The sequence below is a fragment of the Melospiza melodia genome, chromosome 23, assembly GCF_035770615.1.
Source record: "Melospiza melodia melodia isolate bMelMel2 chromosome 23, bMelMel2.pri, whole genome shotgun sequence".
Lineage (NCBI taxonomy): Eukaryota > Metazoa > Chordata > Aves > Passeriformes > Passerellidae > Melospiza > Melospiza melodia.
Window position 1 is genome coordinate 11573243 of NC_086216.1, and position 26963 is coordinate 11600205.

Here is a 26963-nt window from a genome sequence, read left to right on the forward strand (position 1 = left end):
TGCACAAATAAAATCGAGGCAGGATCTGAGGCACAGCTCCAAAAGGACAATTCCTTTTGGTTTTGTTGCTTTTATTCCTGAGGGATTTTGTTTTTGGAATTGTGCTTGGGTGGGACACACACAGAGTCAGGGAATTGTTGGAGCTGGAACAACCTCCAAGACCACCAATCCAACTTTTGAATCCCACCACATTGGAAAGTCCCACACTGTGAAGTGCCTGCTCCACTCCCTTTTTAACCCTTGCAGGGACCCCAAACATCCCAGGTACCCTGGTATCATAACAATATTCTGGTATCATAACATCAAAACATCATCTGTTCCTGGCATCATAATAATATTCTGTGGATCATTCCCTGCTTCCAGGCTGATAACTGAATTTGAAAAACACCTTGGATGGGATAATTCCGTATTTTTCTGTAAATGTCCTCCTCAAGCTCATATGAAGTTGGCTTCCAATATCCTGCTCTTGACTGGGAGCTTGTTACAGAGAGATTCCCAATTCCACCCCAATTCCTCTCCTTCCCTTCTAACCACTCTCCATAAATAAACTTCCCCAGCCTCTGTTTTGCATTCCCCACTTCCAGGCTGATAACTGAATTTGAAAAACACCTTGGATGGCATAATTCTGTATTTTTTTGTAAATGTCCTCCTCAAGCTCACATGAAGTTGAGTTCCAATATCTTGCTCCTGACTGGGAGCTTGTTACAGAGAGATTTCCCAATTCCACCCCAATTCCTCTCCATCCCTTCTCACCGCTCTCCACAAATAAACTTCCCCAGCCTCTGTTTTGCATCCTTGGGGGTATCATTCCCTTCTGTCTCCAGGATCACTTACCCAGGGGTGGGATGATGGGAGCCAGGAGCTCGTGCAGAGCCCTGGAGGATGTGTGCGGTGCACCTGCCTTGCTAATTACCACATGCCAGCTTTAATTGCACGACTGCAGCAATGGGATCACACCACTTCCCCTGACATGTTGTGACTGGAACAGCCCACGTCGTATTCCTCAGCTACCTGTTGCCCCAAAATGAAATATTTGTCTTCCCTGACACAAATTATAATTATCCCAAGGAACTTGGAGCTTCTTCCTCCTCCCTTCCCCCTCTTTTTGTCTTCCTAATTATCACTGTGGCTCCCAATGGAAGTGGTTGGTATAGCTGCTCATTAGCCAAATACTTTCTTTAGCAATTATCAGAAATTTAGGGAGCCAATTTGGAAAAAAACACCGCAAAGTTTTGCCTTTGGAAAATTCTCAGGTGCAGCTCCAGCTCTGTTGGTGTAACTGTGAGAAGCTGCACTGATGTAGCTGCATTCCCTTGAAGCAGAGACAAATTTAGCTCTCGTTTAAAACCCGGACACCAAATTTTATTGATTGATATTGAAGCTATAAATTGAGCCTGGCTTTAGCAGGCCTGAGCCTACCCAGCACCAGGAGCTTTCCACGGAGAGAGGAGATTTACACAGGCCCAGGATCCTGATTGAAATCCTGTGACCTTTCATTATTTTGTGCTGAAGTAATTTCAGCTCGGCCCTGACAAGCCCAGGCGGTCAAACCCAGCCTCCAGCCCCCATCAGAACACCAGGGAACACATTTTGTGTGAGCCCAGAATTTTTGTGGAGCTCTTGAGGCTCTGCTTCGTGTTCATATCTGAGGTGAAAGGTCTCAGAACTTGCAACTCAGTGAAAATTGTGGCAACCTTGCCATTTCACAGTGTCAGGCACTGAAATATGAAGAACAAAACCGAATATTCTGAGAGGACAACCCCAGCTGTGCCAGGAGGTGGCTCAGGTTGGGACGATGTTTCCCACAGGAATGAAGGATTAGGGAGGTTTTATCCCCAAATCTTTTCATCTTTTTAACCCTTTAGATCTTTTTATCTACCTTTTCACCGGGGCAGAGGGTGCACAGCTGGCACAGGCCCTGGGCACCCAAGGGGGATGATGATGGGGACATTGATGGTGGCAATGATGGGGACAATGACGAGTGAGGATGAGGGTGATGGTGATGATGGAGACAATGAGGATGATGATGGGGACGATGATGGGGATGCTGCTGGTGACAGTGTTGGGGACGTTGATGGTGACAATGATGGGTGAGGATGAGGGTGGTGGAAATGATGGGGACAATGAGGATGATGATGGGGACAATGATAGTGATAATGATGGGTGTGGATGAGGCTGGTGGCCATGATGGGGACAATGAGGATGATGATGGTGACAATGATGGGGGAGGATGAGGGTGGTGGAAATGATGGGGACAATGAGGATGATGGGGACATCGAGGATGAGATATCCAACAAAAGGGCGATGGAGATCCAACCAAAAGCTTGGGTTTGGTTCCATTCAGGACAGTGGAACTTTGCCATCTCCAGGTAGATCTTTTTATCTACCTTTTCACCGGGGCAGAGGGTGCACAGCTGGCACAGGCCCTGGGCACCCAAGGGGGATGATGATGGGGACATTGATGGTGGCAATGATGGGGACAATGACGAGTGAGGATGAGGGTGATGGTGATGATGGAGACAATGAGGATGATGATGGGGACGATGATGGGGATGCTGCTGGTGACAGTGTTGGGGACGTTGATGGTGACAATGATGGGTGAGGATGAGGGTGGTGGAAATGATGGGGACAATGAGGATGATGATGGGGACAATGATAGTGATAATGATGGGTGTGGATGAGGCTGGTGGCCATGATGGGGACAATGAGGATGATGATGGTGACAATGATGGGGGAGGATGAGGGTGGTGGAAATGATGGGGACAATGAGGATGATGGGGACATCGAGGATGAGATATCCAACAAAAGGGCGATGGAGATCCAACCAAAAGCTTGGGTTTGGTTCCATTCAGGACAGTGGAACTTTGCCATCTCCAGGTGTCTCCATGTTCTGGTGCTTCCAGAAGGATCTTGCCAGAATTTGGATTTCCAGTCCCACACCAGCCACGAGAGCTAAAGAGGGGTCAGTCAGCACAATTCCAGCCCTGGAGGAGTGGAGGGGACACAGACTTTGGAAAACAAAGAGTTGCAGGAGTTAAGCTGAGGGCGTGAGGAGCTGGCTGAGCTCCCAGCTTTGTCACTGTTTTTGGGTGACCTTGGCCGAGTCACACCATCTCTCTTTACCTGAGAGCCGTGTGTGGGAGTGATGATGTCTCCCTGGGCAATGCCTTTCCTGCTGCATTCTGCTGCTCTGGTGTCTGGGATCGCAGGTGTTTCTGGAAATTCGGGGACATTACAGGATGGATTGTCCCATCCTACGTGCGTCTGGGAGAGCAGAGCTCCATAAATACAGAAATAATCACCCCAAAGCCTGCCGGATCCCTTCCTCCGCGCTGCAATCCTGGCAGATGCGCTCTCAGCAAGATTCCCCCACATTCCGCGGCCGAGCAGAGCGCGGGATGATGGCGGGGAAAACAAAAGAAGAAGATTAATTAGGCTGTCATTGTGTGGAATTGGGTTTGGGGACGGCGGGCGCGCTCCGCAGCCTGCACGGAGCTGGGGCATTTTTTTAATTAGAGGAACGGAGAAGAGGAAAGGAGCCAGGTCGTGAGGGGCAGGGGTGTTGTTATAAGACATGAAATAACTGCACAAAATAACTCAACATGGACACGCTGCTGTTCTTGAGGTAAAAAGGGAAATTCATTTTCTGATTCCAACATTTATAGATTTCCAAAAGTGACAGTGGATTGGAGGGTGACAGTGCCACCTCTCCAATGACACTGGGCAAACCAACAGTCCATCAAATTTCTCCTCTCGCATAAAAGAATGTAAAACAATAAGTTATTTACATAAAGTGTGTGAGAAAGTTTGTTACAAGAATGTGAACATCAGAAGGCTTAGAAAATCTTTAAAAATCAGGGCAACATAGTTGTCGCAATAGAACATGAAATAAAACAACCTGGACACTGGAACTGCAAGGTAAAAAGAAGGGAAGTTTATTTCCTGACTCCAACATTTATAGATTTCCAAAAGTGACAGTGAATTGGAGAGTGAAGTGCCCAAGGCCAGGCTGGAGCCACCTGGGACAGTGGGAAATGTCCCTGTCCACGGCAGGGGTGGCACTCGGTGACTTTGAGGTCCTTTCCCACCCAAACCATTCCCTCCCAGCTGTGGGGTCACCTTCCTTCATAAAAACCAGCCCCAAACACCCCAAAACCCGCAAACAACCCCAAACCCCCCAAACAACCCCAAAACCCCCAAACAACCCCAAAACCCCCAGACAACCCCAGCTGCTTTCATGCTCGCGGGCACTCAAATTTTAAACTGGGCTTGGAGAGCTTAAGGCAGGTCTGACAACCAGACCCAGGTTTAGAAGCCACAGAGACGCTTTTTGAATCCTTATCCCAATTTTGTCCCTCGGTAAATAAATTGTTTTAAAGCTGAAATCTTAAAATCACTCAGTCTTTCAGTGACTGCCTTGGATTTTTTTTTTATTTTTTATTCTCCCCAGCCAGAAAGCCAAATTATACAGGTTATATCCCATGTAATTCCTTTTCTGGCTCTATCTTATCTCCAGCTCTTAGCTGATGTGATTGAAAAACTCTGCCATTCCACTACATAAATCCCAATAAAGCCCCAAAGGCCGGCCAGGAGCAGGTCCAGTCTCTTTAAAGTCTAAATGTTTTTATGTCTTGATTTATTTTTTAATTAATTCTTTTTAATGAAAGGAAGGGAAAAAACTCAAATTGCACCTCCTGATGAACAACAGTGTGGGAAGTGGGGAGGAGAGAAAAGCATTTGGATCTGGAGCTGTTGTATTTTACAGCCACCTAAAATACCCAAATTTTCCTGTTTATTTGTCACTTTCTTCTTTTATTTGTCAGGTTTTTAGACTTCAAATTCTTTGTGGCTCAAGTGCCTGAATTCTCAAAGTTCTCTCCCTGTTTTCAGCAGAGCAACAAAAGGGAAAAAAAAGTTTACTTGGTTTCTGGGTAAAGCTCTAAAAAGGGGTGGAAATATGGGAAATTTTTGGTTCATCTGCTGCCTGAGCTGTCTCTGTGGGATGAAATTATTGAGGGACACAGCAGGGATGGAAGTGCTCACTATTTGTTTATTTGGGGTTTTAATGCTCCCAAACCACATTTCAAACTGAATTTTTAGGTGGGACACTGAGAGTTACACAGGTTCTCCTCTGAGGCTGAAATGTTCCTTGTAAGCTGCTCAGTGGGATTCTCCAGGATGGAAAAATGCTGGATTAAAAAATTTTAAAAATTAAGTTAATTTAAATTTTTAAAATTAAACAAATTAATTTAAATTTTAAAAATTAAAAAATTCTGGATACAGATTGGTGTTTAAGGTCTGCAGGTTCACAGAATTACCAAGATTGGAAGAGACCTTCAAGATCTTCCAGTTACCCCAGCAGCTCCAGCACCAGCCCTAAAAATTCTCCCCAAGTGCCACATCCAGAGACACTGACCCCACCAATTTCATGGGGCAAGTTTTTCCAAGGCCTGACACCTTTTCCACTGGAAAATCCATTTCCAAAATCCAACCTGAGCCTCCCTGTCACAGTTTTGGGGCCATTTCCTCTCTTTCTGTCACTTGAAACCAACCCCACCTCACCTCAAAATCCTCTCAGAGAGCTGAAACTTCCCCCAGATTTCAAAAATAACCAAATCTCCCCCAACATGTTTATTAAGGATGTTTTGGAGGCAGAACTGCCTTGGCCTGAGCTGGATATAATTTTTGCTGGCATGACAAGTTGAGATTAGAGCTGGCGTGCCGTGGGCAGGATTTAGTGCTTCATCTCTTTGTATTCACCTCAGTCAATAAGGCAGGAAATTTATTTACTGCCCAGAGTGAGTTTAGTGCCTGTCTGGAGCGTTGTTTCAGCAGCTGGAAATGGCAGCACATCCATGGATCTGCTCTGGAATGAATGGCTTTCGATGCCCCAGGAGAAGGATGAACAAACCTGTTTGTGCTGTATTGACAGAGAGATGAATTTCCCCTCCGAGTTGAATCCCGCGGATTTTGATGATTTTTTTTTTCTTGAGAAAGTTTTCCTGTTTGATTGTTGTTGGAAGATGGGGTTTAAAATAATTCAATTTTTTTTTAGATCTTGGGGTCATTAACAGGCAAAATTGGAACTGGCACTTGAGGGGAAAGTTGTTCCCATGTGGAAAGAATGAGGGAAACCTGTCTGGGGGGAAAGACAGAAATTTGGGCAAAACCATTTGGATTTTTGCTTTTTCCGGGCCAGGGGAGCACAGGGCCCTGCTGTCTCCCAGCACAGCTCTGGTTTTTCCATGTTGACCTGGGAAAACTTTTGGCTTCCATCCCATCCATCACAGGGTGTGGAATTCCGTGTTGGGCTGGAATTCATGGCTGGAATTTCACCTGGGCTGGTGAAAGAAATTAAAAGGGAAAATCCCCGGGTCTGCCCCTTTCTTTCCTTTCTCTCAGGTGATTTTACCCCTGGGAAAACTCATGGAATTTGTCCATCCATGAGTTTGCCCTGTCCTGCCCATTCCAGGCCCATTGTTCTCCTTCCCAGCCACTTGAAGCCCACAGTGAAGTGGAAAAAGTTCATCATTGCCCAAGTCTTAATTGAAGAGATTTAAATCTTGCAGCACTCTTTAGGATATCCATAATATATTATGTATTAATATATTAATGAATACATAAAATAATTATACTTTAACACATAAGCTTAAAAATAAATAGGTTAATTAAGGACGTGTAATGAGCCATTTAGAGCAGAAAATGGGTGTCACTGAGAGCTTTGTCTGGGTGTTGAGTTGGGAGATGGCCTGGGGGCTCAGGAAATGGCCAGTCTGAGGGGAAAACTTGCAGTGTTTTTGTGACTTGTGAATGATTCCTGGGATCACACAAGGTGGGAAAGAATCCAAATTCTGGAATGCTTGGGGTGGCACCAGGGTGAAGAAGGGCTGGGGGCAGCCAGGTGGAATCAGCCTGGGTGTGAACAGAACCTTTTTATTGGAAAGCAATCCCTCCTTAGTAAGCCAAAAGTGGAGGGGAAAAAAAATCAGCAATTCCTCTTTCTGCTCCAGTGAAGCTCCTGATGCCCTGGGAAGTTTGAGAGACTTTTCCCTTTGCTTAACACAAAAAAAAATAAAAAGAAAAAAAGTTAATTGGAAATGACAAGAGGAAAATGATGCAGCTGAATGCTTTGATAAGCAATCAAGGCTTAATAGATTAGAAAATATAATTAATTACTTAATTATGCTCAAAGTGGTTGTTGTTGGGAGATTGTTCAGCGAAAAGCCATTGTTGGGTGGGAGGATGTGCCCCTGGAATGAACGTTGGGCTGCAGGGAGCCTTTGGGGGGAGCAGACAAGTTGTTCCACGCTCAGATTCCACAAATCCCAAAAGGTTTTTACAAGGAGCAGCTTCCCCAGAGGGTGCTTGGATTGAAAAATCAGGGATTTGAGGTGTAGGAAACCCCCTGGATGAGACCACCCTGAGCTCCATCTGGGTTGTCATTCCCTAGAAAACAACATCCCGATGATTAAAGGATGCTGAGGCTGCTCATCTTGGCTTTTGGGCTGTGTGATGTGGCCCTGCCATCTGGAACATGTTCTGGTCATTTCTGTGCTGCCTGAGCCTCGCAACAGCTCCTTGATTTAAGCAGGAATCACTGAACCCTTTAATGATTTGGAGCACAGATTCAAAATGGCCTTGAATTTTTAAGTATTACCCCCTCAAATTTCACCCTGCTCCTTTTAATTTCAGGAGATTTCTGAAAAAAAAAAAAAAAAAAAAAGAATCATTTTGATATTCTTCAAGTTTTACCCTGCTCCTTTTAATTTCAGGAGAGTTCTGAAAAAAAAAAAAGAATAATTCTGATATTCCAAAAATGCACTGCACATTTTTCTGTCCTGGCCATATTTCCCCGGAAGAGCCTGTGAGCTCCTAATGGTGGCAGTAACTTTTCCATAGGTTGAAATAGGTGACTGGTTTGGGTTTATTTCCTGAAAAACACATTTCCCATCTATGCAGTAAATGAACTAAAGGCAGCTATGAGGAACTGTTTACTCACCAGCTTTAGCTACAGAAGAGGAGAAATTCCTTTAGAATTGCGCAATAAAACTTCAGGAGCACCAAATTAGTCGTGTTTTGCCTCATTGACACAGAGCGGTTTCCAGCCAAAGTTTTTCTTGGGAAGCTTTCCTTGCCTGGCTCAGGAATCCCGCTTAAATCTCCCTCCAAGTGAGCTGCAGGAAAGTCCAACCAAGGCAATTCCTTCCTGCTCCCCATTGCTGGGTTGGGGATAGAGGAATGGATTTTCCCTGGAGGGGTTCAGGCTGTGGAGGAGGCAGCAGAAATCTCAGGGAAATCTTGGATTCCATGAGCTGAGATCCCGTCCCTGGGAGAAGGAGGAGGATTGATGGATCCAATCCTGGGAGAAGGATTGATGGATCCATCCCTGGATTCCATGAGCTGAGATCCACCCTTGGGAGAAGGACTGATGGGTCCACCCTGGGAGAAGGACTGATGGGTCCACCCTGGGATAAGGATTGGTGGATCCACTCTGGGATAAGGATTGGTGGATCCACCCTGGATCCCATGACCTGAAATCCATCCCTGGGAGAAGGATTGATGGATCCCATGAGCTGGATTCCATGAGCTGAGATCCATCTCCAGGAGAAGGATTCATGGATCCATCCCTGGGAGAAGGATTGATGGATTCATCTCTGGATCTCATGAGCTGAGATCCATCCTTGGGAGAAGGATTGATGGATCCACCCTGGGAGAAGGATTGATGGATACACCCTGGATTTCATGAGCTGAGACCCATCCTTGGATCCCAAGAGCTGAGATCCATCCCTGGGAAAAGGATTGATGGATCCACCCCTGGGGATTCCATGAGCTGAGATCCATCCCTCGGAGAAGAAGGACTGATAGATCCATCCCTGGATCCCATGACTTGAAATCCACAGTTGGGAGAAGGGTTGATGGATCCACTCCTGGATTCCATGAGCTGAGATCCATCCCTGGATCCCAAGAACTGAAATCCACCCTTGGGAGAAGGATTGATGGATCCATCCCTGGGAGAAGGACTGATGGATCCACTCCTGGAAAATCCACTCCATGAGCTGAGATCCATCGCTGGGAGAAGGAGAAGGATTGATGGATCCGTCTCTGGATTCCATTAGTTGAGATCCTTCCCTGGGAGAAGGATTGATGGATCCACCCCTGGGGATTCCATGAGCTCAGATCCATGCGTGAGAGAAGGAGGAGGATTGATGGATCCACCCCTGGGGATTCCATGAGCTCAGATCCATGCGTGAGAGAAGGAGGAGGATTGATGGATCCACCCCTGGGGATTCCATGAGCTCAGATCCATGCATGAGAGAAGGAGGAGGATTGATGGATCCACCCCTGGGGGTTCCATGAGCTCAGATCCATGTGTGAGAGAAGGAGGAGGATTGATGGATCCACCCCTGGGGATTCCATGAGCTCAGATCCATGTGTGAGAGAAGGAGGAGGATTGATGGATCCACCCCTGGGGATTCCATGAGCTCAGATCCATGCGTGAGAGAAGGAGGAGGATTGATGGATCCTTCCCTGGGAGAAGGGCTGGTGGATCCACCCCTGGTTCCCATGGCACCAGCAGGAAAAGAGCTGCTCAAAAACGTTGCTCTCATTCCCAGCCCCTGCCAGACCCACATTTGCTGCTCCCTGAGCTCTGCTGGGGCTGCTGCTTGGAAAGGTTTCCAAGGATCCCAGCCTTTGGAAAGGCTTCACATAAATCCTGTTCCACTCACATTTACCTGCCAATCTCCATTAGTTCTCAAACCTAAAATCTCTTTTGAGCTTGTTGAGGGTGCTTGGGCTGCAGTTCCTTTGCTCATTTTTTATTTCCTTGAATTTGGATCAAGCGCTGGCTGGAAGAATTCAGGAAAAAGAGCAGAAGCCCCATTCCCAAGATGTGGATTTATTTGGAAAAGATGGAGAGCGTTAATCTGGGGTGCAGACGTGCGAAGGGGCTCTGAGAGGGACGCAGGGAGACCCAGGTGAAGGAGCTGGGGGACAGCTGGGAGGTTTGGGATCTGACAACATCAAAAGAACACAAATTAACAGGAAGAAGCTTTGGTGGGAGGCAAACAGTTGGTGGGAACGAGCTGAGCTTGGTGAGGTCAGATCTGCCTTTGAAGATGAGAGCTCAGCTCCTGCAGCTGTGCTCCAAACCCTCCCAAAACCTCCTGCTGCTGGATTCTGGCATGGACAGCACAGCTAAAAGGGTTCTTAGGCACGAAATTACCAAATCTGCGCTTAATTGCATCATCCTGGGGGTGTTCAGCCTGGAGAAAAGGACACTCAGGGGTGCTTTATTTTATGTTTAATATATTTGTTTCATATTTATTTATATATGTATTTAATTATATATTAATTATATATGTATGTTTTTATGTTAATAATAATAATTTTATATTAATTATATTAAATATATTACTTATAATATAAATTTATTTATTTATTTATTTATTTTATATTTAATATCTTTATACATTAATTTATTCTATATTATAATAAAAAAATTATAAATTTTTATAAAATAAAATTGTGTTGGGCTGCAGAAACAAGTTAATTATTTCACTTTTCTGAACTGGAGGAGTTTTTCAAATGGATTTGATGGCCCTTGATTTGCAACACTGGGGCAAGAATTTGAGATCCTGAGGGTTCTAAAGCTCCTTCTGGTCTTTTGTCCCTGTGGTCCTTGAGTGACTGCACTGGGGTCACCATCCAAGGGATTCCATTAGCATCAGTCTCAGCCAAAACTCCAGCAGGAAACTCAGGGAAACACAGAAATATTAAATACAGGAAAGATTTATTTTGATTTTATCTCTTTCATGCTGGGGGAGCATCAAGGCCCCGTTGTGGTGCTGCTGAGGGGTGCTGGGAGCCTGTTTGGTGTCAGTCCTGGCAGTGGGGATGTGGGGACACCGTGTGTGTGACCGTGTTCACAGGGGTCTCAGGTTGAGGGAAGAGACGAGGATCTGACTCCGTGTTTCAGAAGGCTTGATTGATTATTTTATGATATATATTACATTAAAACTATACTAAAAGAATAAAAGAAAAGGTTCTCATCAGAAGGCTTAGCTGAGAATAGAAAGGAGTGAACACAAAGGTTTGTGGCTCGCAGAAAGTTCCAGCCAGCTGACTGTGATGGGCCGTTAATTAGAAACAGCCACATGAGACCAATCACAGATGCACCTGTTGCATCCCACAGCAGCAGATAACCATTGTTTACATTTTGTTCCTGAGGCCTCCAGCTTCTCAGGAGGACAAATCTTAAGGAAAGGATTTTTCATGAAAAGGTGTCTGCGACATTCATCCAGCCATGGAATCAATTCATAGCCAAGATCCCTTTTTAACACTCTTGCACTACACACCCCTGAGGTTTTGATAAGCACCTTCCAAGGATGTTTGGAATTTTTTTTTATGGATTCCTTCTTGTGATATATTACATTAAAACTATACTAAAAGAATAGAAAAAAGGATTTCATCAGAAGGCTGGCTAAGAATAGAAAGGAATGATAACAAAGATTTGTGGCTTGGACAGAGATTCTGAGCCAGCTGACTGTGATTGGCCATTAATTAGCAACAACCACATGAGACCAATCACAGATGCACCTGTTGCATCCCACAGCAGCAGATAACCATTGTTTGCATTTTGTTCCTGAGGCCTCCCAGCTTCTCACGAGGTAAAACCCCAAGGAAAAGGATTTTTCATAAAAGATGTCTGCGACACCGCGTACCCACCACCAACTCCTGTTCTCCACAGATCTGCTCCTCCTGGGCTGCCTCCACTCCCCAGCATACACACACACACAGAGATGCCACGGCCACATGACAGGGGGAGTCATTTGGGGATAAAAGCTCTGTATTCATGTGTTGAGCTCGTGGAAAAATCTGTCCCTCAATCTGTGCGAGATCTTTTTTTCTTGTTTGCTATTTTCCTTTCTCCCACCCTTCATCTGTCACTCCTGTCTGGAGCACAAGCTCTGCAGGGCAAGGGCTCGCAAGCGTCGAGTACCAGGAGCAGCTCCAGCTCTTGTCGAGGCCTCTGGGCACAGCAAACAGCAGATTTTGGATGATGAGAGGTTTATTTATCTTCAGATTTCTCCTCCCAGTGTTTTGGAGGGGATAGCAACTGGATTTTACTGGTGAAGCAATCGTTGGGTGATTGTTCCAGGTGGGTGTAGAGACAGGAAAGGGAAAGGAATTCCTCACTGTGAGGGTGAGGATGGGCTGGGATGGAATTCCCAGATTTGCTGTGGCTGCCCCTGGATCTCTGGAAGTGCCCAAGTCCAGGCTGGACAAGACCTGGAGCAGCCTCATCAAGGATCCCTGAGTTTATTGGGATTTTCTTTTTCCAGTGAACCCGTTTGATTGAATCTTCTTGCAATCCAGGTCTAATTTTCAAAGTTCCCTTTGCTTTTGCCAACTCACTTTCTGTAAATAACTTATTGGTTTGCATTCTTTTACAGAGAAAGAGAAATTTGATGGACTGTTGGTTTGTCCAGTGTCATTGGAGGGGTGGCGCTGTCACCCTGTCACAGACACATTTCATGAAAAATCTTTTTGTTGGGATTTTTTCTCCTGAGAAGCTGAGAGGCTTCAGAAATGAAATGTAAACAATGGTTATCTGCTGCTGTGGGATGCAACAGGTGCATCTGTGATTGGTCTCATGTGGTTGTTTCTAATTAATGGCCCATCACAGTCAGCTGGGTCAGACTCTCTGGTCAGTCACGAGATTTTATTATCATTCCATTCCTTTCTGATTAAATCCTTTCTTCTATTCTTTAGTATAGTTTTAATATATAATTTTCTTTTAAAATAATATATATCATAAAATAATAAATCAGCTTTTGAAACATGGACTCAAGATTCTCATCTCTTCCCTCATCCTGGGACCCCTGAGAACACCACATTCACCCTCCAATCCACTGCCACTTTTGCCAATCTATAAATGTGGGAGTCAGGAGATAAAGTTCCCTTTTGCACCTCGAGAACTGCAGCAGTGTTTGTGTTGTTTCGCGTCCTGCAGTGACTCAGGTGCTCTGCAGCCCTCTCCTGGCTGCATCCAAGAGCGCTCAGCTGGGCGGGGAAATCGCTTCCTTCCCTCTGGATGGGACTGAACTCTGCTTTTCCAGAGAAATTCTCACATCTCTGTGTGCAAAGGGCAGATTTGGCTCCTGGCAGCTGCTCCAGGGGCAGCCTGACACCCGGGGATGATCTGTCCTGGACAGGATTGTATTCATGTATAGTAATGCAAGCTTGGAGATCTCTAAAGCCAATGGTTTAGAAATCTCTTATTGGTCCATTCTGTCTGGGATATTTGCTTGCTATGCAGGCTGGGCAGTGGGGAAAAGAAGAAAATTAATCAGGCATATACATATATATATATATATATATTTAAAATTATCTATGAATATATATTAAATGTATATGTATATGTATATATATGAATATATATGTGTATGTATATATATGTATATTTGTATATTTTCCTAATATATGTATACATACATATATATTTTATATATTTTATATATATTTCTTTTTATATATTATACATATATATTATATAAAATATGTATTTTATAAATGTTTATGTTATATATATATTTATATATGTATACGTACATATATATTATTATATGTGTATTTTAAAATATATTACATATATAAATTTATATGTATATATATTTTTATATATACCTATATATTTTAATATATACTTTATATATATATTTATCCTCCATCTCTCTCACTTTCCCTCCATCTCTCTCATTTCTCCTCTATCTCTCTCCTTTCTCCATCTCTCTCCTTTTTCCTCCATCTCTCTCATTTCTCCTCTATCTCTCTCCTTTCTCCATCTCTCTCCTTTTTCCTCCATCTCTCTCATTTCTCCTCCTCTCATCCCTTCCTTGGACACCCATTTTCTGTAAAGAACGACCCCTTGAGATGACTGAAAAACCCCAAATTATCTGCTCTCTTAGGCCAGCATTGAGCATTGAATTTCAAATTATGGACTTTGTCCTCTTAGAGTTTACTGGGGTTGCAGGAGCTGGATATCATTTATATTTTTAATATTGTCCTATTAAATGGAATTGGTGCCAGTTAAAAATATTCCAATTACAAATGTGGTTCTAAGCAATTTTTTGATCAAAATGGGTCTAGATTCACCTGATTGCAGCCAAAATATTTTGGGTCTAGGATAAATAGGTAACAATGCAGGAAAATTTCCCTTTTTTTAATCCCTTTCTTCTCACACTGGTGTTTTTTGATCCCCAGTGTTTTGTTTATATCCTCTCATATCTTTAGGACAAAATATTTTACAATTTGAGCCGTGCTCCTCCTGCTTTAGGAAACACAGTTTTTGTTCTCTTGATGCACAGGATCAATGCACAACTTGAAACAGTATTTAAAAACCTTTGGAGAAGCCATCAATTCCTGGAGAGCTCTTTTGCAGCCCATCAATTCTGGGCAGATCTAATGAAAAGCAGAGTTTGAATATGAGACAGAGACTTATTCCCCTCATTCTGCAGCTCCTTCATCTGTCACCGTGGCAGCAGCAGGATCAGATGTTCCTATTAAATCCTGGATTTATTTGTTGGGACTAATGGAGGGAGCAGTTGCCATCTTTTGGATCACCACATGGAAGAGCAACTGTACCTTTTCCTTTATTGCCATAATTCTATTTTTTTTTTTTTTTTTTTTTTTGAAGAATGTGCCCCATTCCCTACATGATGTTCTGGAATATCATGGAAGGTCCAGCTCCATGGAATTTTGGGCCTGAAACAGCAGGAATTCAGCAAGCTGGGAGTGCTGAGGGTCTGGGGGAGTCATTATGGGATCTTTGCCCATTTTTTTGCTCTTTCTTTGTGGCATATTTGGCCTGGCCTGAGAGGTTGAGTTCAAACACCCTTCAGTCTGGTACGAGTGGGGAGCACAAATCCCTGGGGAAAAAAAGAGCTTTAAGTGTCTAAATTAAAGCTGAGTTGACTAAAATTTTGGAAAGTCTGTGCTGCAGGCCCAAAGTTCCATGGAGCTGGGCCTTCCACACGGGCCCTGGAATACCTTGGAAGGTCCAGGTCCATGGAATTTTGGGGCTGAAACAGCAGGAATTCAGCAAGCTGGGAGCGCTGGAGGTCAGAAGAAGGCTCTGGAGGAGTCATTATGGGATTTTTGACCCTTTTTCTGCTTTTTCTTTGTGATCCTTTGGGCTGGAGGCGCCTTAGGCCTGGCCTGAGAGGTTGAGCTCAAACCCAATTCAGTCTGCAGCTCTGCCATGAGTGAGGAGCACAAATTCCTGGGGAAAAAATTGAGCTTTAAGTGAATAAAGAAAAGATGTGCTGACTAAAATTTTGGAAAGTCTGTGCACCCAAAGATATGGAGAGACTCCCAATGGGGTTTTTCTACCTGTGGATAAGGAACTACTCCAAAGGACTGTGCTGTGTTTGAGGGACTCGTTCTTTGTTTCATCCCCAGGCTTCCATCCCTATCGACTTCCAGAGGAAACAATCCCAGGAGCACTCAAAGCAATTATTAATGGCTTTCTAATTAGAATATCTAGATGATTTGTTTATTTGATCAGCCCTCCAAGGCAGAAAATCAAAGGTTCCTGTGCATCTCATGCCGAGTTTTTCATCAGTGGGGCTTTTCTTCAGGAGCCAGACACGTCATAAAAAAACAGATCAAGCCATTTAAAAGAAATATTTTGCCCAAGGAACAATAACAAGGCTTAGAAGGCTTTTTCTTCTTTCTGGGAGTTTCCTTTAGGGAAACCTTTTCATTTCCTGATTGAAAGATCAAATCTGCCCATGGAGGGAGCAGTGGGGTGTGGATGATTTTTCTCCTGATCTCTAGAAAAACACACTCAGCTAAAGAGTCCGTGGAGAGGTTCTGCTTTAAAGGGGAAGGCATTTGTGTGATTGGAGAGAAGGATTAGGAATTTATCTGTAGGGAAGGCGAGGAAATCTTCAAATTCAGTTCACAGTGTCAGTGGAACTGTCAGTGTGATGTTACAGGGCTTTAAAACCTGGGATGCACTCGGCAAGGGCGACCCAATAAATCATAAAAGTTCTCTCTTTGCTGCACCCAGGCTGGCCTGAGGATGGTTTAGAAGTCGGTGAATGCTTTCATCTCAAATTAGAAATTAATAGCTGTATTTTAATTCTGTTTGTATTAAATTGACCAATTCTATGCAGTATTATATAATCCCATAGATTCCTAAATTGCTTATTACCAAGATGTGCAATTTCTTAGGTTAATGTGCCTCTAATCACATCTAACACAATGATGTTTGTTTAATTCCTGTAGTTACTAATTATCAGTTGGCTTTTTATGAGCTACAAATAGACTTCTAACAGGATCTGGAGAAGGAACTGGGGGCTGCAGCATCTTTGTCCCATACAGAGAAAATGTTTCTCTACATTTTTCATACCAAGACCTCTCTTCTGTCAGTCCATGCCAATTTTGGGGTCCCATTCCCATAGAAATACAAGAATTAACAAGATTAATTATAATTTTGTAGAATGATAATTTTGTAGAATTTAGGATCCAAATCTGCCACATCCCCATGGAATGCCAGCCCTTGGTGGATGTTCAGCAGGTTGTCCTGGATTTCCTGCAGAAAACCAACAGATAGTTGGTGGGTTTTTTTCTGGAACTCCTGATTTTGGGGCAGTGGCTCAATGCCCTGTGGGACCTTTCCTCCAGCCTGAGGCTGCCAACTCCTCCCTCAACCCTGAGGACAGCTGATAAGACCATGGATGTGATTTGGGAGGAAAGAAGAGAGAATCTAGGATGGATTCTGTCTACAGTGGGAAGTAAATTGGAAATTTACTGAAATTGCAGGAGACTGACTGTGGGAATTGCACCTCCAAGCCCAGCTTTTGGGGTTACCCGAAATTCAGGGAGATTCTGGCCTAACAGAGGCACCAAGCCCAGTGGGATCTGCAACTCTCAGAAATCCTGGGCTAATTAAGGACCTTGAAGACCTTCACCTAAAACTGCAAAACTGCAGCTGGTAGATTTCCTTTTGCTTCTTTCCTGAGCTGCTCAGGTGCCCCAGGGCCCAGCTCAGTGACAGCAGAGCTCACCAACCCTCCTCAGAGCCAAGCACGCGCTAAATGTTTTAATAAACGAGATTTTGGATTCTTTTGTTTTAATCAATGAGAATTACCTGAGGAAACATGAACTGCAGAACAAAAGGCCTGCTCCAAACAGCAGCCAGGCACTTTTGTGTCTGTTCCAAGTGGAAGCAGAGCACGCAGACCTGCTCATATTTCAGCGCTGAGCTCAGCGCCCGCGCTTGTCCTTCGGAACGTGTTTGATGGGAATGTTTGATGGGGCATTTTCCTGAATAGGGATATTTTTCTGCTCTGCCTCCAAAGGGATGTTCCAGGGCCGTTGCCTGTGATTTTTCAGCGGCATGAAATGCGCTGGAATTGTTTATCCCAGCTCTGTCTGCCTAATGTGCCCAATCAATCTGTCTCTGAGGTGAAGCCGCGTGCTCCGCTAATCACCGCGCTACCACAGAACATCTTGCTTATTTTTACTCTAAATTATGATCGGCTTGGAAATGAACTCTGAATTTGATTTATCAACAGCTCCGATGCTAATTCACCAATGAAGTCATGGTGCTCTGAGACTAAATATTAGCGCTAATGAGAAAACATCGCTTCCACGTTTTGTAACTCCGAGTTTCCACAGCTCCTGAAGTTGTGGGTAATTAATTCATCGAATCATTAACTGGGCAAGCATTTCCACAAGAATCAGTTTACCTGGATTACAGATTACCAGCAAATGTCAAACCAGATGATGTTGAGCTACCAGGGAATATTCATGCTGTTTAAAGGGGGAAATGTATCCCTCTAATTCACCAATGAAGTCATGGTGCTCTGAGACTAAATATTAGCATTAAAGAGAAAATCGCTGCCACATTTTGTAACCCTGAGTTTCCACAGGTCCTAAAGTTGGGTGTAATTAATTCATGGAATCATTAACGGGACAAGCATTTCCACAAGAATCAGTTTACCAGCAAATGTCAAACCAGATGATGTTCAGCTACCAGGAATATTCATGCTGAGTTTTTATTGTTTATAAAGGGAAATGTGTCCCCCTAATTCACCAATGAAGTCATGATGCTAAATATTAGCGCTAATGAGAAAACATCGCTGCCATGTTTAGCAACTCTGAATTTCCATAGCTCCTAAAGTTGTGTGTAATTAATTCATCTAATCATTAACTGGGCAAGCATTTCCACAAGAATCAGTTTACCTGGATTAGAGATTACCAGCAAATGTCAAACCAGATGATGTTCAACTACCAGGCAATGTTCATGCTGTGTTTTTATTGTTTAAAAAGGGAAATATGTCCCCTGCAGGGCAGGGCTAGTTGTGCCCTGACAGTCTCCATCAGCAGGGACAGAGCAGGTGTTGAGATTTCAAACCAGGGTGTTCCTCCTCTTGGAAAACAGAGACACCAGAATGGAAGGAGTTGAGCTGCAGTGTCTGAACAGTGCCTGGATAAAGTCCAGGTGTCCAGACTGAGGCAGCTGAGACAGCCTGGGACTCAGAAATGCATCATTTTCCCTGCCAGGATCCGGGTTTAGGCTCCTTCTGGAGCAGTCATTTGTCTGTGGCTCCAGTGACAGCGTCAGCCTTTGCACCGTCTCCTTTCAGGGATAAAACAAACTCCACTCCATCCAAACTTCTCCCCAGAGACTGCTGGGCTTGCCAGTCCTTCCATGGATTCCATTTCCCTGTCTCCTGTTGGGAATTCTGGCGCTGAGTCACCCAGACAGCCACGGCCATTCCTGAGCCTCCACAAGGACTTTTCCTGCTCTGCAGGATGATGGATGCTGAGGGAAAATGAGCACAAAGAACAAACTCATCGTATTTCCAGCACAATTCAGACCTGTTCCCAAAATCTGGGTGGCCAAAGTTTGATTTAAAAAACTCCAGGGAATTGTTTCAACCTGAGAATGGGTGATTTCATCTGGTTGAAGTGAGTCAGGGAGGTCGTGCCTGCCTGATCCCCTCCACAGATTCCATCCCTGTCTCCTATTGGGAATTCTGGCAGTGTTGGGAATTCTGGCACTGAGTCACCCAGACAGCCACGGCCATTCCTGAGCCTCCACAAGGAGTTTTCCTGCTCTGCTGGATGATGGATGCTGAGAAATCCATCCTCCAAAATGAGCACAAAGAACAAACTCATCATATTTCCAACAAAATACAACGTGTTCCCAAAACCTGGGCAGCCAAAGTTTGATTTAACAAACTCCAGGGAATCGTTTCAAGCTAAGAATGGGTGATTTCATCTGATTGAAGTGAAGGAAAGAGGTCGTGCCTGCCTGATGCCCTGCAATGAGGCTGCTGCTGTGAGCACAGAGGGAAATACCCGAGCAGGAGCTGCAGCTGGGCACAGAAGTTGGTATTTCCCTCCTGGAATTGCTTGGTAGGGAGGTGTCACATCCTGGAGATCGTGTTGGGCTGGATTCCAGCTTGTCTGAGGTGTCCTGTTGGGAGGCAGAGCAAGGAATTAAGAATGTGTGAGTGTTTAACAACACAGGAGAGGTGAGAGAGAGAGAGAAAAGCACTCTGGAAATGAGGTCACTCAGCATCACTCAGACCCCAGTCCAAATCCTTGAAAGCTCCCTGAATCCAGTGGGAATATGGAGAGGTTACATCCCTGTAATACTTCTGTGCTTCCCAAGTTCCAGAATAAGGATTTTTACTGATGTTTGGCTAAAAATCTAGGTTTTGATGGCTGCACCTACAACAAACAGAAGTCCAGGCTGAATTCTAAACTCTGACTATTTTTAATAGAACTTTTATGTGTGGTAATCACACTCCCAGACATTTTCAACCTAAGTAAAGCTGATGGAATTCAGTGTTGTGTCAAAGAAACATACAAGACAAAGAATGCAGATTGCAGTGTGGGTCCCTGCATTTGCATGTTTGGATGCCTGAGGGTTGAGCTGAACATCAGTGGAGGCTGTCAGAGGACAGGTGGGCAGGGCATGCTGGAAAACACCTTTGAATGCAGGCCAGAATCAACCTGAATTTTGGGTAACACCATTTGGAATTTTGGGTAACACCTTTTCAATACAGAACAGAATCAACCTGAATTTTGGGTAACACCATTTTGAATTTTGGGTAACACCTTTGTCATGCAGGCCCAAATCAACCTGAATTTTGGGTAACACCTTTTCATGCAGGCTTGAATGAACCTGAATTTTGGGTGACACCATTTTGATGCCAGCCAGAATCAACCTGAATTTTGGGTAACACCATTTTGAATTTTGGGTAACACCTTTTCATTTAGGCCCAAATCAACCTGAATTTCAGGTAACACCTTTCAGTGCAGAACAGATTCTCCCTAAATTTTGGTTAACACCTTTTCATTCAGGCCAGAATCTCCTTAAATTTCAGGTAACAGCTTTTCAATGGCGGCCTGAATGAACCTGAGTTTTGGGTAGCACCTTTTTGATGTAGGCCCAAATCAACCTGGATTTTGGGTAACACCATTTGGAATTTTGGGTAACACCTTTTCAATGCAGAACAGAATCAACCTGAATTTTGGGTAGCAGCTTTTCATTCAAGTCAGAATCTCCCTAAATTTCAGGTAACAGCTTTTCAATGCAGGTCCAAATCAACCTGAATTTTGGGTAGCACCATTTTGATGCAGGCCAGATTCTCCCTAAATTCCAGGTAACACCTTTTCATGCAGGCCAGATTCTCCCTGAATTTTGGTTAACACCTTTTCTTGTAGGCCAGAATCTCCCTGAATTTTGGGTAACACCTTTTTTATATAGGCCACATTCTCCCTCAATTTCAGGTAACATCTTTTCAATGCAGGCCAGAATCAACCTGAATTTTGGTTAACACCTTTTCATTCAGGCCAGAATCTCCCTGAATTTTGGGCATCTCCAGCTGCTCCAGCTGTTTTTGAGGGGAGCACTTGTGCTGCAGCAAAGCTGCTGAGCTGGGAACCTCTCCAGTGTCACTTGGGCTTTGACAAGGAGGATTTGCATTCCTTAAACTCCCACCGCTAAACCTTTTGTCTTCCTCCTGTAGCTGGGGATTTGTGTAAATTGTGCTCCTCGCAGGAGCCCTGTTTGAAGTGTGTGGCTGCTTGGGTGCAACATTTATTACGTTTAGAGCGGAGATCTGTGGGGTGTGGGCTTGAGAACTCAGTACTGGGAAACTAATCCAGGCCTAAACTTGCTGAAAACTTCCACCTCTCACAGGGGAACAGCTCCAAGCTTTGCTTAATTAGCTGGTTGCAATTTTCGATAGAATAATGAAATAATTTTGGATAGAATAATGAAATCTCCATGGAATGGTTTGGGCGGGAAAAGACCTCAAAGCCCATCGAGTGCAACCCCTGCCATGACAAGGACATGTCCCAGTGTCCCAAGGTTCTTCAACCTGGACTTGGACATTTCCAGGGATCCAGGGCAGCCCCAGATCCCCTGGGAATTCCATCCCAGCCCCTCTCCACCCTCCCAGGGAGGATGAGAGTTCTACCATAAGGTCCAAACCCAAAATGTTCATTGTGAGTCTGATTCTGGGGCTCGTTCTCCTGCTGATTTCTGTTTTCCTGCTGCAAAAATTTTCAGGGCTTCAGGTAAGAATTGAGCAGTGCTGGTTTTAGAAATGAAAAGGGAAATGAAAAGAGAAAAATTAAAGAGAAATTTTTCAGAAAATGCTGTGCAGGATCACAACAAATCAGAGCATTGTGACTGCCCCATCTCTGGCAGTACCCAAGGCCAGGTTGGAGCCACCTGGGACAGTGGAAAATGTCCCTGCCCATGGCACTGGATGGACTTTAAGGTCCTTTTCAACCCAAACCATTCCATGATTCCATTTTAAATCCCCCCAGGGATGGAGACTCCAGCCCCACGATCCCAGGGCTGTATTTATTTGTCTGGATTTTTTAAAATTTTACCTGACTGGAATTTGTTCTGATTTTTTTTTTTTTAATTTTTTGTCTTCTTGGAGGCCAAAGCAGCTGAACAGGCCCAGCTCAGGTCACAGCTGGGTTGTTTCAGTCTCTGCACAAACAGTCCTCACCTCAAAGAGCTCCAGACTCCAAGGACAAGCAGGGGCAGGGCTGAAGCTTCTCATTTTACAGCTCATAAAATGACTTGTGCAAGGTTATATCTGAGCATCTCAGGTATTAGTTCCATAGCAGGAGTGGGGAAAAAAAAATAAATTACCTCAGAACCTAGAACAAAAACACTTCTAAAATTAATTCTCTGCAACTTAGATGATATTGAATGTGTTTTGTTGATCTCTGGATCTGTAAAAACAGAATAGTAACAGCTTTCTGTGCTGTGAACAGCATCCCCAGTGTTTTCCATCATTTTCCTGGATGAGTGCTGGCACAATTGTCCCCACAACTGCAGCAAGGCTGTGTCCTGGAAAGGCTTTTTGGGGCTCAGGTGTCACCTGGAGTCACCTCAGAGTAAATAAAAACTGAGCCCTTGTGTGTCCCAGCAAATGCAGAGCTGTTCTCCAGGCAAGGACAGGTTTTAGTGCATTTTTTATTATCACCTCCAGTTTTTGGGCCTTTGTGCACGCTGCCTTCAGAGGGTGGGTGCTGATGGCAGATCTGTGCAGGTGTGCTCATCCTGTGTCCATTGGGTGTTATCCCATCCCAGCAGGAATTTTAACACAAACAGCCATTCCACCACGATGTCTAAGCTTAATTAACAACAGAAATAAAAACTATATCTCTATAACAGAGTCACTTTAACACCACGCACATAAAATCCATTTCCATATTTGCAAAAAGCCAATATTATAATATATATATCTGAAATATATAGATATTTCAGGTTATAAATATAAATATACACATTTAACTGTAAATGTAAATGTAAATGTAATATATCTTAAATATATATATATTTCAGAAATATATATCTGAAATATATATCTATATTTCAGATAATACATATAAATATAATGTATATTGAATATATATATTTCAGATAATGATGATAAATATAAATATATAATATATATATTATATATATATAAATATATATAATATATAAATATATATGTTTTTCAGATATATATATCTGAAATAAAAACTATATCTCTATAACAAAGTCACTTTAACACCACGCACATAAAATCTATTTTAATATTTCCGATGAGCCAATATTATAATATATATCTGAAATATATATATATTTCAGATAATAAATACAATATATCTTAAATATATATATTTCAGATAATAAATATAAATATAGTATAACTGAAATATATATATATTTCATATATATATATCTGACATAAAAACTATATCTCCATAACAAAGTTATTTAACACCACACACATAAGATCCATTTCCATATTTGCAAAAAGCCAATATTATAATATATATCTGCATATTATAATATATATCTGAAATAGATATATATTTCAGATAATAAATATAACTATAATATACCTTAAATATATATCTATTTCAGATACATATATATCTGAAATAAAAACTATATCTCTGTAACAAAGTCCCTTGAACACCACGCACAGAAAATCCATGTTAATATTTGCAAAAAGCCAACATTGTAATTTATATCTGCAACACCCTGCCTCAGTTTGGAGCCTGCAGCCCGGCCTCAGGTGCTCAATGAGCTGTGCGTTATTGCAGCCAGGACCTCCATCCCTCAGCTCTCCGGAACACAAACAGTCCTTGGCTTTTATGGGATCATAAAAAGCTGCCTTAAAGCTGAGACAGGGACTGGCACGGATATTGCTCTATCCAGGGGAGATCTGTGTTCCTGTGGCTCCACAAGTGAGCTCAGTTGTCCCATCAAATTCCACCCGGCAGCTTGTCCTCTGCGTCCCTGCCACTCAGCTGCCGCGTCAGATCAAATCTGCAACTGAATTCCAGCTCTTGGAAGGGTTTTTGGGATCTCTCCAGCCTTCTGCAGGGGATCCACATCAAGAGGAACTCTGACCCTGCAAAGTTTCCCAATTAGCTTTAACGCCTTTGCTTTTTCCATGCTGGTTTTTGGGGGATGAAGTGCACGGAGCAATGAAAATTTCGGAGAAATTAGCTCTGCTGGTCTTCACTTAAAGTTCAGCCTGGAAAATCAAAAGGCATTTGTTCCAAGATTGGATTATGTGTAGGATATCTGCAGCTATAATGAGCTCAGGTTTGCTGGCAGCGTTAGAATCAACTCTCGCCTCTCTCTCTCTCCTGCCACATGTGTTTTTCTCCCTCAGAGCATATTTCTTTCGACTTGATCAGCTCATCTCTTGCAGATGATAAAATTATCTGCAAAGATTTGTATCTGATGTTGTGCCATAAATCATATTTAGTCGTAGGATTAACATTTGCAAGCGTGGAATATTTATGGAAGGGGAAAAAAAAAAAAGAAGAAAAAAATCAAAAAAAGCAGGTGGGGAGCTGGCAGTTTCTGAGGATTTACATAAGGAAGAGTTGGCATTCAGGGTTTGGAAATCCATTTGTACAGGGTGTGGAGGTGCTCAGCTCTGGTGAGCAGCAGTGGAGCTGCTTTGACAGGGTTTATCTTGGGGAGGTTGGGAGATAAAGAACGCGGGGAACCGTGACCTTGGGTGAGCAGCTTTGTCCTGGAAGCAAGAAACAGATGTTCCAGCTGTGCTGGCACCACCCCTGCTGCCAGCTGCCTCTGCCTTTCACATTCCCAGGCTGCTCTGGAAACACTCAGCACCTTTCCAGGCGCTTTTGGAAGCTGCTGGGTTTACAAACCCCTTGGTTTGTTTTTTCAGAGCTGGGTCATCCAGAAGAGCCAGAACGGAGCAGTTTGAGCATCTGCCCACAAACTGGGGAAAGGGAGAGAGGGAGGGAGGGAGAGCAGCTCCCTCTGCTCTGGCTCCAGCACTGCCAGGCAGGATGCATCCAGGAGGGGGGACACTCATGGAATCCTGGAATTGTTTGGGGTGGGAGGGACCTTAAAATCATCCCATTCCAGCGCCACCACGGGTCCCACACTTTCCACTGTCCCAGGTGGCTCCAACCTGGCCTTGGGCACTGCCAGAGATCTCAAGCTCCTCTGGGAATTCCATCCCAGCCCCTCTCCCAATATTTCTTCTCAAAATCCCATCCAAACCAGCCCAGGGAATCCGGGAATGGTTTGGGGTTGGAGGAGACCTCAAAGCCCATCCAGGCCCACCATGGGTCCCACACCTTCCATAGACCAGGGTGCTCCAGACTGGCCTTGGGCACTTCCAGGGATCCAGGGGCAGCCACAGCTGCTCTGGGAATTCCATCCCAGGAAGTAATTCCATCCCAATATCCCTCAGGCAGTGCAAAACCACTGTCCATATAAAAAATCCTTCTCCTTCCCTTTTATCACTCTAAGAGAGGCTCTCAGATCCCCCTGGAGCATTTCCTCCTCCCACAGCTCTCCCAGCCTGGCAGCGCTGCCCCAGAGGGACCTGAAGGTGCTGCAGGGAGCTGGGAGCCCTCAGGGCTTTCTCCTGTGGGCTGATCCCAGGGGGTTTGAGGCCGCGTTGGGATTTCTGGTGACTGAGGCCGCGTTGGGATTTCTGGTGACTGGGGCTGCGTTGGGATTTCTGGTGACTGAGGCCGCGTTGGGATTTCTGGTGACTGAGGCCGCGTTGGGATTTCTGGTGACTGAGGCCGCGTTGTGATTTCTGGTGACTGAGGCCGCGTTGGGATTTCTGGTGGCTGGGGCCGCGTTGGGATTTCTGGTGGCTGGGGCCGCGTTGGGATTTCTGGTGATGCTGCACCACCACGATGCTCATCTGCTGCTCTTTGCTCCCGTTCCTCATGCAGGTCCCTCACCACATGAAGACCTTACCCTACTACAGCTACGACCAGCCCGTGATCGGCTACTGCCAGGCCCACAAGCCCCTCCACGTCAACAAGGGCTACGAGACGGTGTCCAGGGAGCCGGCGGAGCCCTCCACGCTGGACCTGGGCCGCGAGCACAGCTTCATCGCCACCATCGCGCGCTCCGCCGCCCCCGCCATCTACATCGAGAGAATACCCAACTAACGTTGGCCAACCGCCTCTTGGGGACAGCTCTGGGAGGGACCTTTGGTCCTGCGGGAGACCAGGCAAGGTTGTTCCAACGCCGCCGTTCCAGCGGGGAAACGCTCCCGAGGGCAAGGAGGTGGCGGCGCGGAACTCGCGGCGCGGAGAAACTTCAGGATTTTTTCCCTTCGCTTTAAACTTTCAAACAAATTCCTCGGTGTAAATATTAAAGAGAGAGAGAGAGAGAGAGATTGTCGAGTTCTTATTAAAAAGAACGACAGCGACGGCGGCGACAACAAATAGATTTCACTCTAGCTACATAAAGGGATGGATTAAGAGTTTTGTTTGTATATTTGATTTTTCTACATTGCACGGTTCCAGGGAAGGAGAACCACAGGTAAAAAATAAATGGGGTGGGGAGGGCGAGGCTCTGGGGAGGGTCAGCCATGTTCCCTTATTAAGTGTTTATTACAAAGATCCGTTGACTATTTTTGTTCTTTTTAAACCAACAAAATATAGCTCTATATTTTCTTTTTTTCCTTTTGGGGGTTGGGTTATTTTTTTTGGGGGGGTTGTTTTTTAAGTGGTTGAGCATTAATATTTCAACCTTCAGACATGGGCATTAAAGCTTATGTTGAACCAAAAGGACCTTGGCAATTGATGCAGCAGAAACAAAGAAACTTGGGTGCATGTACATTTAAGACACAGGCTGTACACTATGGAGGGGGCTTTTGATTTTTTTTATCTTCATTGTGCTTCATTGTTGACACTCTAATTCCTTTTTGGGCTCTAAAACAAAAAAAAAAAGGGGGGAAATACTGCAATGGAATCACAACTCAGATTTCCAGGCCAGTGGTGCTTGTTAAACAAAATTCGTGGACGTTTGGGAACCAAAATGGAAGCGAAGTGCTTGAAATGGATCAGAAGGAGAATCTTTTAAAGAGCATTTAGTGCAACTCACTGGCTGACACAAT

At 44.3% G+C, this 26963-nt stretch overlaps 1 protein-coding gene across 2 annotated transcripts in view; it reads left to right on the forward strand.

The window, feature by feature from the left end:
* LRRTM4 (leucine rich repeat transmembrane neuronal 4) overlaps positions 1 to 26527 on the forward strand; it is a 117261-nt gene extending 90734 nt beyond the window's left edge. The window contains exon 3 of one of the 2 annotated variants that reach the window (XM_063175251.1): positions 25789 to 25892. Coding sequence is in view for 1 of the 2 variants with exons in the window: in XM_063175250.1 (XP_063031320.1) it covers positions 25789 to 26010 (222 nt within the window). In the remaining variant the exon portion in view is untranslated. Of the gene's footprint in view, positions 1 to 25788 lie in introns of both variants that reach the window. The other variant, XM_063175250.1, reaches the window with a different exon arrangement.
* The last annotated feature ends 436 nt before the right edge of the window (positions 26528 to 26963 follow it).